Source organism: Gorilla gorilla, chromosome 12 (assembly GCF_029281585.2).
Source record: "Gorilla gorilla gorilla isolate KB3781 chromosome 12, NHGRI_mGorGor1-v2.1_pri, whole genome shotgun sequence".
NCBI lineage: Eukaryota > Metazoa > Chordata > Mammalia > Primates > Hominidae > Gorilla > Gorilla gorilla.
In genome coordinates this window covers 131,037,668-131,052,498 of record NC_073236.2, presented here as the reverse complement: position 1 = coordinate 131,052,498, position 14,831 = coordinate 131,037,668, and the positions used below count along the sequence as shown (strand labels likewise).

General features: G+C 43.1%; 1 protein-coding gene across 3 annotated transcripts in view; it reads right to left on the bottom strand.

Moving 5' to 3' along the window:
- The window catches only part of MBOAT2 (membrane bound glycerophospholipid O-acyltransferase 2), a 145,687-nt gene that overhangs the window by 26,580 nt on the left and 104,276 nt on the right, over positions 1 to 14,831 (bottom strand). For all 3 annotated transcript variants that reach the window (XM_063696073.1, XM_031008144.3, XM_055377458.2), the window contains one exon: positions 3,650 to 3,705. In XM_063696073.1, the coding sequence (XP_063552143.1) occupies positions 3,650 to 3,701 (52 nt within the window). In that variant the 5' untranslated portion in view covers positions 3,702 to 3,705. The remainder of the gene's footprint in view (positions 1 to 3,649; positions 3,706 to 14,831) is intronic.

Here is a 14,831-nt window from a genome sequence, read left to right as displayed (position 1 = left end):
AAAAAAAAAAGATGATCGAAGATTAGAAAACGGTAAAACATTATCAGGATTTAAACCCCAAAAAAGGGTAATTCCTACTTGTGACAACTCTACTTTCTTCCCCCATATCAGATATATGTTGTCCACCTTTTCCTTAAAAAAAAAAAAGAGCCATCTTTAGAAATGAGGATAAGTATTCAATTTTTAAAAACTCCTTATCCTTTTTTCCCTCATGCTTTTACCAGGCAAGTGACATGTTAATAGCCTTCTTTGTGATTTCAAGCTTTGCCATACATAAACTATGTCATTATATTTAGTCAGCATTTCCAAGTGTTTGGCATAGGGTGGGCCTCTACACCAGTTCAGTCTGCCATGTTGCTCAGAGAAGCGATTACTGCTTTCGAAGTGTAAACTAACCAAGAAAAGTAGACACAGAGCTTAAAGGATAGAGTTGCATAGAACAAACTTGTGTCAAAAGTCTACACACACAAAAAACCCAGCCTTCCTTCTCAGTTCAAAACTTGGGAACTTGCCAAAAGAATCAACAAAAACCAATTAAAGACAAGATATCATTTTTTAAAGCTAGAAGTCTAACCAAGTCCAAGTGAGGCAGTGCAGCAAACAATGGGGTATGACAAGACTTCTGAGCCCTGGCATGACACCACATTGCAGGTGGAGACTGAAAGCCTGCCACTGCTGCTGTGTCTAACAGCTGATACAGGTAGTCCAGTGATTCTACTGTGCTGCTTAGTTACCCTGAGCATACCATTTTTTCACTGAATTAATGGAATGGCGTATCTTCCACTGTTTAGTACTTATGTATGAATAGGTAAAAGAAAATGATTGCTTATCATTTTCATGTAAATTCGGAGTCAGGAATCATGGCGATGCCAAACAACCACTGATTATCTCCATGGGTGGCTGCGACAGTGGCATCTTTGGTTTCTGATGGTTCAATGTACACACATTTTGTTTTATGCACAAAATTATTAAAAATAATGTATAAATTACCTTCAGTCTATGTGTATAAGGTATATATAAAACAAATTAATTCTGTGTTTAGACTTGGGTCCCAAGATATCTCATTACATGTATGCAAATATTCCAAAACCTGAATAAATCCAAAATCGGAAACACTTTTCTCAAGTATTTCATATAAGAGATATTCAACCTGTACAAACATTCTGTTAGGTTCAAGTATTCCTATTGTGAGGTGACATCAATGAAGCTGCCAGCAAGACAATCAGCTACACTATCCCTAAAGGCCACAGTACAAGCCAGACTTCATGAGCAAACATGCCAGCAGGTTATTTTAGTCATTCATCCTAAGCCCTCAGCAATCTCATATACATGATTCAAAGCCAGAAAGGCAAGCAGGCTCTATTATATGAGGGTGATGAAATGTCTTAAAAACCATGCCTAGAAATACCCAAAGATAAAATAACACCTGCTTCCTGAAGATGCAAATATGAATGATGCCACTGGATTGATAGCTGAGAAACAGACACAGCTGTAGGTAATTTATTTGGTTTCATCTAGGAGTGGTCCTGAACCAGGCTGTGCAGAAACAAGTTAACATAGTTCTGAGAATGCTATCCTTAGAAAGGCCTGCTTATAAGGTGTGCCCATGGCTGGTGCATGAGAACTTGGCTGGTCCACAGTCCCCTACACCGATAGGAAATGTCCCCCATGTCTAGCCTATTTGTGCCAACAATGTGGTTTATTCTGAACACCTGCTTTCCTTCTGGGAGCCTAGAATTTTGGTGTGCGCTAGGCAGCGGGGGCCTATGTGACCAGCCCCCAGTAAAAACTTTGGGTGCTGAGCGTCTAAAGAGCTTCCCTGATGGACACTTCACAGGTGTTGTCACAATTTGTTGCTGGGGGAAATAAGTCCATTCTCTGTGACTCCCCTGGGAGAGGACTTCTGGAAACTTGTGCCTGGTTTCTTCCAGACTTCATTACAGGCACCTTTGTACTTTATTGACTTTGCTTGGAATCTTTTCACTGTAATAAATGTTAGCCATGAATTCAACTACATGCTCAGTCCTGTGAATCACCAAACTGGGAGTGGTCTTGGGGTCCCCCAATACAGATAAAAAGGCCCTTCTCTGAAAGATTAGCTGAGAAAATATGGCTTAGACAGGGTTCAATCTATCCCTTGGGAATAAAGGGGTAGCTGGTATGGGATGTGGCAGACCTGCAGCAAACTGTCTCAGAGGATGTACTGAAGCAAACTGGAAGAGGAACCTAGTTTGAAAAGTTAAAGTGTATGAACTCCTCAAATGCTGCCAAGACTAATCACAATCTAAACTGTTCTAAAGAGATAATTACCATTAAATCCATTTAAAAGAACAGGTTACAAAATGGGGTTTGTTGTTCTTCTGAGTTGAATATATATATTGTCATCAGATACTTCTAGATCTATGGACAAAATTATATCCTTGATCCACGACTTTCCTATACTCTCTTTCCAGTGTCACAGGAGTAATCTGTTACCAGCGTACTACAGAAGTGTTAGCACCTGAAGATAATTATAGGCTTTTACCTACAGTGTTTCCTAGTTTAAGTTTTATAACTACAGTCTAGTAACAGGGTCGAGTGAGTTTCACCCACTTCATTGATCACAATGCAAGAACTACAAGACACTGTGCATAAATTATAATCCAAGAAAAAACCCTCCAAGCTGAATCATACTGTTAATTGACAAAGGAGAAAACTGAAGCAGTAAGAAGCTGAACTGGAATCTGAGCGTACATCTGCCCATCCATCAAAACCCACACTCCAACCACATCCTCATGTTCCCTCCTGTATGCAGAATTTTCCCTCAGTGCTGTTTCTTTTTCTGAAGGGCAGAAAGATAGTTGCTGTTTAACCTGCAGACTTGATTAAACAAGTAGCAGAGAGTTTTTAATCTACCTCCTTCCCTCCACCACCCCCTCAAAAAACTAAGTGTTAATTTTGCTTGTTAGTAGCCAGAGGGGACAAGAGGAAAAATTCTCCTCTCTCTCTCTGCACAGTACTGTCAAGGCTGGTTCTCTGACAATAAGAGGGAAAACCTGCCCGGGGAGTGGGCACAGGATGGGTGGAGACACAGTAGGGCTCAAACTCATCTCAAAAGCTCCGCAGGCTACATACAAATGACCATTCTAACAAGGATGCTTCGTTTCTTCAGTCTTCGAAGGAATCAGAGCCCAAATCTCACGACTCAGAGTCCTGTTAGGCCAGGACTAGATGTCCACTGACTGAAGACAGAAATATTTCTAATAAAAATATATGGAAACATGTAATTATGAATGTGTGTATATCAAGGAGAAGAGGTGGGGGAAGGCACATAAATTATAATAAAAATTTAATGAGGAGCTGAAGCAGGAAATAATAAAACCTGATCTAGACCAAATGTCTCTTTCCTTTATATGTCAAATTATCACTACTGTGGGCCATATGACTAAATCACACTATTCTACTGTCACTGCACTGAATTCAAAACGAAGATAAAACACTGAAGGAAAGCAAGCATTTTTCATAATCCTAAGCACAGTTAAGTATATTTCCCTATCTTACCTCCCTCCATTTCCTTACTCTAATAGCAGAAAGTTATGGCAATATCTCAAGCAAAAGATTATTGGAATTAAATTTTTTCAGCAATAAAAATTAATTTCAGAATTCTTACCATCATGAATTTCGCAAGCCAAACTAGTGATCTTCTGAGTAATGATCATCATTGGGCTGTGACAAGATAAAAAAAATTAGTGTTTTAAAAGAAGAAAGTTAAAACAATACTTATGACATATGAGTTAAGAGTTTATTCTGCTTTTATCACTACAAATCCTGAAATTTTTAACATAAAAAAGACCTCCAAGGGATTTCAGCAATAACTCAGGAGTTATGTATTTGAGGACAGCATAGGCGATGGGGATCTGGACTTTCTCCGAGGCTTCAAAAAATGAAAAACAAAAGAAAAAGGCTCCACCCCTAAAAGAAATCTCCAGTGACCCAGTGATCTAACCCGGCCTCCTCATCTCACACATTAGAAAACAAGGCCCGGAGGTAAGAAGCACGCAGGCATGAGATGTGGCCCCAGTCTTCTGCTTTCCGCTCAGTACTTTCTTCAACATATCATGGACAGACTCTCAACTCCCTATTCTAAAAACTAGGCACCCAGGAGTTACAGACTCTAAACACAGCCATCTAAGGCACTGAAATCATGATGTATTTTAAAGGAAAAAGGACTTTAAAATCATAACAAAAAATGGCATTATTTTCCCATATCTTATAATTACTACAATTGAATGAATAACTTAGAAAGGAAAAAACACATCCACATAAGAAAACCACCAGGATGCATCTTAACCTTTAAAGATTACATTAGCTTACAGACAGTATTAAAAAACAGTTAAGGCTGGGCACGGTGGCTCATGCCTGTAATCTCAGCACTTTGGGAGGCTGAGGCGGGAGAATCGCTTGAGCCCAGGAGTCTGAGACCACCCTGGTCAACACAGCAAGACGCCATCTCTATAAAAATAAATAAAATAAAATAAGAATAAATAAAACCACCAGGAAGGCTTTTATCCTTTATTACATTAGCTTACAAACTATATTGAAGAACAATTGACCAGAAGTTATTTAATTTTTTGAAACAATAATATAATAAACCCAGAAAATTGTGTTTTGCCTCAAGGTAGACTGTGCTCTATACACATGCAGAGGAGAACACGTTTCATGGAATCCTGAGGACGGTGTGGCGCACACAGCATCACCCCATGCACTGCCAAGGAAAGGGGCCAGGAGGGGAAAGGACCCCAGGCTAGGGAGGCTTAGACCCCCGTGGGTCTAGTTCTGACCTGCTCTCTTCCAGCAGTCCACACCGCTCAGTGCAGAACCTCGAACTGCTGCCTCTGGCAAACAGAGGTGTCTTTCTCACAAGGTCAGCAAACGGCAGCAAGGGTTTGCTTTAAACATTCCTACCACCGGAAATTTGATTCACAGACCTGGGCCCTTGAGAAGCTACAGCTCATTCTCCTCAACTAACGGGAAGGTCTCATCAATGACAAATGTTCTTAAACTGGAAGTGCTTAAGGGAGGAGATTTCTCTTAGGTTCCCTTAAAAAGTCAGTTCTTGCATTTACACACTCACTCCTCAGGAAATCACGCTTCAACCCACCTAATCCCCCAGGTGGCTTGGAACACCTGATTGCTATTTCTGCTTTGCAAGATAGATACCCTTCAAGCCCTTGAAAATGATAAAAATGCCCTATAATTTCCATTTCCCTGGGGGAGAGAATCATTTTTCTCACACTGCCTAATTCTTTTCATAGTTTAGCTCACTGGTGAGTTATAAAATTCTCTTCAGTTCTAAATTCTAATTTCCACGTCACCTTAAAACATAGTAACAACTGATAAAATAATTATTACATTTATTTTGTCAATTCAGTGACACAGTAAGCTGTCAGGTATACATAGACAAGATGTTTAAAAAATGCAAATAAGTGCTCTGAGTGTCCTTCTTGTGCCCACTTGGGCCCCTGAACCCACATGCAACTTCTATTCCATCAGGTGCAAAGGACACAGAAACTCTTATGAAAGTAAGCTGTGCTGGGAGGACGGGTGACATGTGGCTGGCAGGACGGGTAAGGTGTGGCTGGGAGTATGTGTGACATGTACCTGAGAGGATGGGTGACGTGTAGCTAGGAGGACAGGTGACATGTAGCTGTATTGCTGGTTCCAAGAATCATGCCCTAACAGAGCGGGAGGGAAGGCAGGAAACAGACCTGAATACTCCAGCCTCTCTCCAAATGCTGCTCCCTTTACCCAGACAACTCTTCCTCGAAGCATTTTACAAGGATAAGTTACTCCTCCCTCTTCATGAATCAGCTGAAGAGTCACTTCACACAAGAGGCCCACTGGACAACTCTATCTCAAGTAGCCTCCCCTCTGCCCACAAAAACACACACACACACACACACACACACACGCACGCAAATACTCTTCATTTCATCTTAGTCCTTGTTTGTTTCCTTCAAGGTGTTTTCACATTCATAGTTGTTTTCTTTATTAAATCTCAGTGGTTGTTTTAAAATCTCTCCCTTTTTAAGAAAGTCCATGAGGCAAGGAACCTAACAATCTTGTTCACCACTGAATCTCCAGCATGTAGCACAGTGTCTGGCACAAAATATGTGCTAAATTTAAAAAAATGTCTTTTTCATCAGGGTCTCGCTCTGTCACCCAGGCTGGAGTGCAGTGGTGCAATCTCGGCTGACTGAAGCCTTGACCTTCTGGGCTCAAGTGATCCTCCCACCTCAGCCTCCAAAGCAGCTGACACTACAGGTACATGCTACCACACGTGGGTAATTTTTAAATTTTTTGTAGACACGGGGTTTTGCTATGTTGCCCAGGCTGGTCTCAAACTCCTGGGCTTACGCGATCCACCCACCTCAGCCTCTCAAAAGTACTGAAATTACAGGTGTGAGCCACCGTGCCTGGCCAATAAATATTTTTAAAATATCAAATAAACTGAATCTAAGTGTCCAGTCAAGATCTATTATTCCTTCTGTAGGTTAATTATACTCTCTCCCATCTGTTCTTTCTCATCTGTGCTTGAAAGCATTTATTATATATTGTAATGATTTGTTTATTTTTCTATTACTACAAAAAACCCATGAGCTACTCAACAGTTAGGAACACCGCTTTAATTATTTCTGTGCCTTCAGTACCTGGCACCTAATACACTATCAGTGTGGTGACTGGTTTATAGAAATGCTTCATCATGTTTTGGTTTCATTTCTTGATGGTCATTAGCTCAACACATTCCCTTTGTTTTAAGTGGATGGCAGTCCCAAGGCTCCTGGTCCAACCCATCAGCCGGTGCGTAGCACATGGAGAAACAGAAAGACAGAAGACAAAATTATCATAGGGAACTATGCAGGAGTATGTTACGGATGAAAATAATAAAGGATTATAGGAAAAGTTCAGTAAGGGATGAGCAGATTAAAGAGAGCTCAGAAATGCAAATTGGAGGGCAAAAGAGACATATGAGTCCAACGCAGCAGGTATATGGCTGGAAGACAAGAAAGACTGATGGGAAAGGGCATACCTCACCCTTCCGCAGCAGGAACGACTGTGCAGGAAGCATTTACAACAAAAACAGTGCAATGGTGCACAGGGAGGTAACTGCAGTGGGCTTTCTTAACAGCATATTTTGTTCATAAATCTCTGGTTCAGGACAATTAGGGTGATTCACACAACTATTTCACTTACATCTTTACTGACATTTTAACTATTAAATATCTATTGACTTTGTATTAATGGAGCTTCAGTATCTAACCACTTCCTGGGCCCTAGGAAAGTCTGGGATACCTTGACACGAATTGGAAAGAACCTCCTGTTTCCCTAGGATGGAAATGGGAAGCTGGAGAAGGTAGGAGAAGCAGAAGGCTTTGGAACTTCCAGAGTGAGGTCAGGGCCTCAGGATGGAGCTTCCGTTTCCTTCTATAGGACAACATTAGTATATTTAAGTGGTGTTACCGAAATTTCCTTCCAGTGATACTCTGCTAAGAATGTGGGAAAATATGAAATATAACTGTCCAAAGTAATACTTCAACTGATGTAACAGTTTCAGCTAATATTAAAAAATTCAGCTGAAGTAAAAACTCCAGATTTTCTGAAATAAAACAAAGGATGAAAAAGTTAAAAAATATATTCACACACTTTTTTCTCTACAAAGAACAAGAATAGTAGGATTTGGTTCTATTACACAGTAAAACTCAAATGTAGTTAAACATTACAAGATAATGAATGCTAAAAATGAACAATTACTTTAATGATTGTTCCATTATCTTTGGGAGACCACTAAGCTTAAGGGAAGTCTGTATATTAATGCTACAAATCAACTAAAAGCATCTACTAGGTGACAGCTTGCCACCAGGACATGTGTTACCCAGCAACGGAGGCAAACTGTTAACTGTTCACCTCAGTTATCCTAAGTGTACAAGTACCCTTTCATCCAAACAAGATCCACTGACACCAAGTAACCCCACTTACCTAACACCAAATGAATACAAAGTGAGAGATAATGGAAAAGGCCATTGGTCTTAGTTATCCATTCATTCATTTACTTACTGCTTCATTCAGAAAAAAAAAAGTATTTAATTAATGAGCACCTACGATGCACCAAGTACTGTTCTATGTGCCAAATATACAATGTGAACAAGACAGGCCAAGTCCTTGCTGCTATGAAATTTATACTGTACTGGAGAGAGACGGATTATAAGCAAATAAACAGGTAAAAGACACAGTGTGTCAGATGCTGCCAGTCCTGGGCAGTGAAATGAAGCAGGGTAAGGGGCCTAAGGAATACAGAACACAGGTGGGAACCGGCCTCACCCAGAAGATGACAGTGAAATAGAGGACAAGCTCTGTGGAGGCCTGGGGTAAAAATATTCCAGGAAGAAAGAAAAGTAAGTTCAACAGCCCCAGGAAGAAGTGTGACTGGCATGTTGGAGGATCAGTACGGAGGCCAATGTGATGAGCAAGGAGGACAGGAACAGAAGCTAAAGATGGCAAGCAGGACATCGGATCCAGCAGGCTGTGCAGAGCGAGGACACAGGCTTGGATCTGAGTGACACGAGAAACTACTGGAGGATTTTAGGCAAAAGAGTGACTTGGTTTTAAAAGAATATATTCTGACTCTAGGTTGAAAAAAGACTGTGGGGGCACCAGAGGCAGGGGGAGGGGGTGGGGGAGGAGGCAGGGGAGGTGGGCAGGGGGAGACGGTGGCTCAGATCAGGGTAACAGCACAGGAGGTCTGAAGTCACCTCTAGATCTATTCTGAAAGGAAAGTCAATGGGATTTGATAATGTATCCAATGTGGGGTTTCATACCTGGAACCACCAAGGTTCTTGACCAGGGTAACTAACTAGGAGGAGAAAGCTGACTGAGAAGGGAAATCAGGACTGCACCTTCAGGCACGCTTGGCACAAGAGGCCCTTGGCACCTTCAGGCAGCTGGACATAAGAGTCAGAACACTTAATCCTGACCCCACATCAGCTGTGGAAGACAAGGAAGTTATTTAACTTTTCTCAAAACGGTTACCTATAAAACACAAGGGATAATAATGCCACTGTGTGGATTAAATTCAATAGTATCTGAGACACAGCAGATGTTTAATAGGAGCCGGGTCCCTTCTCCCATTCACACCTTTGCATAGTAACTGCCAGAACTGCTAAGAAGCCAGTGGCGCTGAAGGGACCTAATAATCAAAAGGGAAGTGCTGTTTCTGGAGAAGCTTTCTCTTGAGAACAGGAAATGGAAGGTATGTGAATAAACTACATAACAAAGTATCCACTGCCCAGTGAGCTATTTGAAGATCTGCACAGAGAGAGTGAGGGAATGCATTTCAAACAAGAGTCATTTAGTTTGGGCCTTTAAGACTGCAGAAGTTTGGACATGCAGATATGGCTGGAAGGATGTTCCAAGGAGAGACACTGGGATAAGCAGCAGAACTGAAGAAGAAAGAACGGGTGAGAGGGCACACATCAAGGAGGCCCTGCAGGCCTGTCACCAGCTTCTCAGCCTCAGGAAAACACTGCATTTTTTTTTTTTTTAATACTCTAAGTTCTGGGATACATGTGCAGATCGTGCAGGTTTGTTACATAGGTATACATGTGCCATGGTGGTATGCTGCACCCATCAACCCCTCATCTACATTAGGTATTTCTCCTAATGCTAACCCTCCCCTAGCCCCCACCCCCCGACAGAACCCGATACGTGATATTCCCCTCCCTGTGTCCACGTGTTCTCATGGTTCAACTCCCACTTATGAGTGACAACAACACTGCATGTTTCTGACGAACCTTGTACCACACTGCTTTGTGAACACACATACATTCAGGGAGAAAGGCTTGGTTGGGTAGGGTGGGGAACAGACAAAGCAAACCATAAATGGATCCATCTCTGTTTACTCCTGGTAACTTGAATTACATTAGTGGCAGCTAAACGGAATGTTTCCTGTAATCAAATGTAGGTCAAGGGCTGGGAGACACTCCCACAGAATGGGCCAGGATAAAGGCCCACTACTTGCAGGCAGTTGAATGATTCATACCGACCCTATTTACAACACAGTTGCTGGGCGCCACGTGCGGGGAAGATAATGAAGGGCCAAGGGGGGCCTTCCATGACTCATTTCAGAGAACACAGAAACACATCTACAATTAGACTCTGAACGTGAATAATACTTTCTAAAAAGGAGTGATGGACATGACAAGCACACCTGTGGCTATCAGATTGTGTGCAGAACTGGTGGGTTCTTGGTCTCGCTGACTTCAAGAATGAAGCCACAGACCCTCGCGGTGACAGTTCTTAAAGATGGTGTGTCCGGAGTTTGTTCCTTCTGATGTGCAGACGTGTCCAGAATTTCTTCCTTCTGGTGGGTTCGTGGTCTCGCTGACTTCAGGAGTGAAGCTGCAAACCTTCACGGTGAGTGTTACAGCTCTTAAAGGCGGCGTGTCTGGAGTTGTTCGTTCCTCCCAGTGGGTTCGTGGTCTCCCCGACTCGAGGAGTGAAGCTGCAGACCTTCGTGGTGAGTGTTACAGTTCATAAAGGCGGCATGTCCGGAGTTGTTCATTCCTCCCAGTGGGTTCGTGGTCTTGCTGACTTCAGGAGTAAAGCTGCAGACCTTCATGGTGAGTATTACCACCTCATAAAGGCGGTGGGGACCCAAAGAGTGAGCAGCAGCAAGATTTATTGCGAAGAGCAAAAGAATTAAAACTTCCACAGCGTGGAAATGGACCCTAGCGGGAGCCACTGCTGGCTCACCTGGCCTGCTTTTATTCCCTTATTTGGCCCCACCCACATCCTGCTGATTGGTCAATTTTACAGAGTGCTGATAGGTCCATTCTACAGAGTGCTGATTGGCCCATTTTACAGAGTGCTGATTGGTCCATTTTACAGAGTGCTAATTGGTCCGTTTTACAAAGTGCTGATTGGTCTGTTTTACAAAGTGCTGACTGGTCCGTTTTACAGAGTGCTGACTGGTGTGTTTACAATCCTTTAGCTAGACACAGAGTGCTGGTTGGTGCATTTACAATCCTTGAGCTAGACACAAAAGTTCTCCAAGTCCTCACCCAATTAGCTAGACACAGAGAGCTGATTGGTGCAATTTACAAACCTTTAGCTAGATACAAAGCGCTGATTGGTGCACTTACAATCCTTTAGCTAGACAAAAAAGTGCTCCAAGTCCCCACCCAACCCAGAAGCCCAGCTGGCTTCAACTCTCAATCCCCCCTCTAAACAGGACACCCCAACTGCTATTGGGAATTCGGCCAATGATCGCTCTAGCTACTTCCTGCTGGATAGGAGTGAAGAAGGGGCCCTGCAGCTGTAGTGTCCTCCAGAAAAGTTGTTAGTTGAGCTCATTTGGGGTTCCGTTTGTAAGAACATCTGTAGGTTGATGGCCTCGATTCTAGAGGAAACAAATTTGACAAAGAGGTTAAAAATACAGGGCCCGAAGGCAAGTAATAGCAAGATGGCTGTCACAGGACCTAGAAAGGGGAGAAGCCATGTTGCCCAACTCCAGAGGTTGGTATAAGACTTGTGAAAGGGAGCCGGGCACGGTGGCTCATGCCTGTAATCCCAGCACTTTGGGAGGCCAAGGCGGGCAGATCACGAGGTCATAAGATCGAGACCATCCTGGCTAACATGGTGAAATCCCGTCTCTACTAAAAATGCAAAAAAAATTATCCAGGTGTGGTGGCAGGCACCTGTAGTCCCAGCTACTCAGGAGGCTGAGGCAGGAGAATGGCGTGAACCCGGGAGGTAGAGCTTGCAGTGAGCCGAGATCGAGCCATTGCTCTCCAGCCTGGGTTGACAGAGTGAGACTCCGTCTCAAAAAAAAAAAAAAAAAAGAGTTGTGAAAGGTGTTGTCTGATTGCAGAAGCCTTTTCCCGTAAAGGCCAGGTGGCATCTCGTACTATTCCTGACTGGTTAGTGTAAAAACAACACTCTTCCCCTAAGAAGGTGCACAGTCCTCCTTTCTCAGCAGTGAGGAGGTCTAGGCCTCGGTGGTTTTGGAGAGTCACTGCTGCCAAAGAGTCTATTTGGGATTGTAGAGTAAGGATAGATTTCATCACTTCCTGCAAACTGTCTGAGAAATCCTTTGAGAGTGTGTGGCAGTAGGATAATGCATGTTACACTGTTAACTTTTAGCAAAATTTACTTTAGTTGAAAACCTTGTAAGTTTGGGATTTTAATTTTTCTTTACTATTAATAAGACCTTGTTCAGTCCATATTAACTTAAAATTGGTATAGACGGCTCCTTCCTGATTCTGTAAGTACTTTAAGGTTTGGCTGAGTACAAACAGCTCACACGTTTGAGCAGACCAATTATTAGGCAATTTTCCTAACTCTGCTTCTATAATAGTTTCCTTGTCACTTACTGAATACCCATTGTGTCTTTTTCCTTAATCGCCTGGGAGGAACCATCTATCTCCTGTCCTGAAGGGAGTTCCTCCTATGCCTGATGGGACCTTTGTATGATAATTAAGATTTAGATCCCCTGTTAGGAAACCTGCTGGGTTAAGGACTTTTGATAGGAAGGCTACGGGCTGTCAGTGGCCTCAGTGCTTTCGGGCTATGCCCTTGTTTACACTGATAACAAGGTGGTATTGGAGTGTTACAGGGTTATAGAGAAGACCTTCAATTATCAATTATAGGTTTTAAAATTTACCCTGGCATTTAAAGGAAAGGGGTACACTGTTTTTTCTTTACTACTTCTCTCTTTGACTTCTTTGTCTCTGTCTCTTCCTCTCTTTGACTTTCTGTGTCTCTTTCTCTCTGACTCCATCTTTGTCTCTTCCTCTCTGTCTCCTTCTCTTTGTCTCTCTTTCATCCTCTCTCTTTCTCTGACTTTCTGTCTCTTTCTCTCTTTCCTTTCTGCTGCCTCTGCCAGCTGCTTATGCTGCTGTTCTCCCCTCTCCTTCCCCTTTGGATGGCTTCGGCAGTGTAAGACTGCCACCTCCTTGGGTTTCTGCACTGCATGCAATAACTCCATGGTTTCCTTGTGGTATTTAATGGAGGGAACGTTCCCCTAGAGGTTAGGAACTCCCTTTCTTTCCATATTGCATCATGGGCATGTAGGATTAGATAAGCATACTTGCTATCTTTATACACATTTATTCTTTTTCCCTTTCCCAGTTCTAAGGCTCAGGTAAGTGCCACTAGTTCTGCTAATTGGGCACTGGTCCCTGGGGGAAGAGGCTTACTTTCAAGTACGGTTACATCACTAACTATGGCATAACCTGCCCTTCATATCCCATTCTCCACAAATGAACTTCCATCAGTATATAGGTTAAGGTCAGGATTAGCTAAGGAGACTTCTAAGAGATCATCTTGGGCGGCAAAACTCTAGACTATAATTTGTTGGCAGTCATGCTCGATTGGTTCCCCATCCTCTAGGAGAAAAGTGGCAGGATTGAGGGCCACACACGTACGTATCTGAAGCACTGGTCCCTCAAGGAGTAGCGCCTGGTATCTAAGTAGGCAACTGTCTGATAGCCATAAACTTCCTTTGCCACCTAGTATGCCATTTACATCATGAGTAGTTCAGATAGTGAGATCCTTTCCTTGTATTATTTTGATAGCCTCTGACACTAAGACGGCCACCGCCACAACTATCCGTAAACAGTGAGGCCAATCTTCTGCTACTACATCAATTTCCTTACTTAGGTATGCCACTGTTTCTGGGGTTGTCCCACGAGTCTGAGTAAGGACTCCAAGAGCTATCCTTGCTCCTCTGTGACGTATAAAGAGAAGTTTTGTCCTGTCGGAAGGCTTAAAGCTGGAGCTTGTACTAGGGCCTGCTTTAAGGTTTTTGAAGGCTGTTTCTGCCCCTGGTTCCCATTCTACTAGATGAGTATTTGTCCTGGGTCTCCTTGATTAGAGTACAGAGGGGCCTGGCTACCTCACTGTATCCGGGGATCCATAGTCGGCAAAAGCCAGTGATTCCAAAGAACCCCTGCAACTGTTTTAATGTCTTAGGGCACGGATAAGCCAGTACAGGCTGTATTCATTCCTTGCTGAGGGCCCTGGTTCCTCTAGCTAAGATTAGGCCTAGATATTTGGCCTGCTGTAGGCAAACCTGGGCCTTCGACCTAGACACCTAGTACCCTTGATTAGCTAGAAAGTTCAAGAGATCTAGAGTAGCCTGCTGGCAAGAGGCTTCTGAACTGGTAACCAAAAGTAAATCATCCACATACTGAAGGACCAGAGGGCCTGGACTTGAGAAGTGGCCTAGATCTTGGGCCAATGCCTGACTAAACAGGTGAGGGCTATCCCTAAACCCTGGGGGCAAGACCGTCCACGTAAGTTGGGACGTGTGGTCTGTGGGATCCTCAAAGGCAAAGAGAAACTGGGAGTCAGAGTGCAGGGGAATACAGAAGAAGGCATCCTTGAGGTCCAGAACAGTGAACCATTCTGCTTCCTCTGGTATTTGAGAGAGCAGGGTATAGGGGTTGGGTACAACTGGATATAGAGGAATTACTGCCTCATTGATAAGTCTAAGATCTTGCACTAGTCTCCACTGACCATTCGGTTTTTGTACTCCTAAAATTGGGGTGTTGCAGGGACTGCTGCATTTCCTTACTAAGGCTTGAACTTTGAAACGTTTAACAATATCTTGCAATCCTTTATGAGCTTCAGGTCTTAAGGGATATTGCCTTTGATAAGGAAAAGTGGTGGGGTCTTTTAGCCTGATTTGGAATGGGCGGGCATTTTTTGCCCTTCCAAATTGCCGTTCCAATGCCCAGACTTCAGGGTTGATTCCCTCTTCAAGTAGTGGACAACAAATGGGTAACTTGTTCCCC